General features: G+C 68.2%; 1 protein-coding gene across 1 annotated transcript in view; it reads left to right on the forward strand.

The window, feature by feature from the left end:
• RASSF1 (Ras association domain family member 1) overlaps nucleotides 1-1,133 on the forward strand; it is a gene marked incomplete at its 5' end in the record, with an annotated part of 3,320 nt that continues 2,187 nt past the window's right edge. The window contains 2 exons of the mRNA XM_026046109.1: nucleotides 1-136; nucleotides 333-454. Of these exons, the coding sequence (XP_025901894.1) occupies nucleotides 1-136; nucleotides 333-454 (258 nt within the window). The remainder of the gene's footprint in view (nucleotides 137-332; nucleotides 455-1,133) is intronic.

Below are 1,133 nucleotides of genomic sequence, written 5' to 3' on the forward strand. Positions count from 1 at the left end.
CTGCGCGACCCGCGCCTCACGGCGGCGCCGGGCGCCGGCCACCGCTTCCAGCCGCGCCGCCGCGGCCCGCACACCTGGTGCGACCTGTGCGGGGACTTCATCTGGGGCGCGCGCAGGAAGAGCCTCCAGTGCCTGCGTGAGTAGCCCCGCGCGCCAGGACGAAGCCCTGCGCAGCCCCCGGGACCCGTCGCGCCACCCTCCTGCCAAGGGAGCGCGGGGACCCTCGGGGGGACCCGCTTGCGGCGCGCGGATCCCATCTGCTTCCCCACCCCGGGCTGCTGCTGGCAGCAGCGGCACCGCTGACACCGTCCCCRTGCTGTCGCTGTCCCCAGACTGCAGCTTCACCTGCCACTACCGGTGCCGGGCCCTGGTGCGGCTGGACTGCAGCGGCCCCCGGGGCGCCGGCGGCGAGGCCGACGATGCCGCCGAGCAGGAGGTGGAGGACACCAACGTGGTACGGGCCGGGGGACGGGGCGGGGGACGGGGCACAGGGCTGGCACACGGGGTGGGGATGGGGACACGGGGAGCGGGCAGGGGGTACCCTGAGCTGGGACGGGCCATGCTTGAGTTTTACTGTGCTGGGAACCACACTGCGCTGCGCCGGGCCACATCAGGCTGTGCTGGGCCACGTTAGGCTGTGCCGGGCCACGTTAGGCTGTGCCAGGACAGGCCAGTCCATGCCAGGCCATACAGGGCCATGCCGTGCTGTGCAGTGCCAAACTGTGCCATGTTGGGCCGTGCTGCGCTGTGCCATGCGGGCCATGCTGGGCTACGTGGGGCTGTGCCGAGTTGGACCAGGCTGGGCAGTGCCGTGCTGGGCTGTGCTGGGCCAGGCTGGGCTGTTTGGGGCAGAAGTGCCCTGCTGGGACAGGCCACACTATGGCAGGTTGGGCTGTGCGTGCTGTATGTGCAATATGTGCTGTATATGCTGGGCTGTATGTGCTGGACTGTATGTACTATATGCGCTGGACTGTGTGTGCTGTATGTGCTATATGTGCTGGGCTGTGTGTGCTGGGCTGTGTGTGTTGTGTGTGCTCTATGTACTGGGCTGTATGTGCTGCATGTGCTGTATGTCCAGGGCTGTATGTGCTGGGCTGTGTGTGCTATATGTGCTGGGCTGTGTGTGCTGGGCT

Source organism: Nothoprocta perdicaria, unplaced genomic scaffold, assembly GCF_003342845.1.
Source record: "Nothoprocta perdicaria isolate Ctin4 unplaced genomic scaffold, notPer1 scaffold_42, whole genome shotgun sequence".
In the NCBI taxonomy this organism is placed as follows: Eukaryota; Metazoa; Chordata; class Aves; order Tinamiformes; family Tinamidae; genus Nothoprocta; species Nothoprocta perdicaria.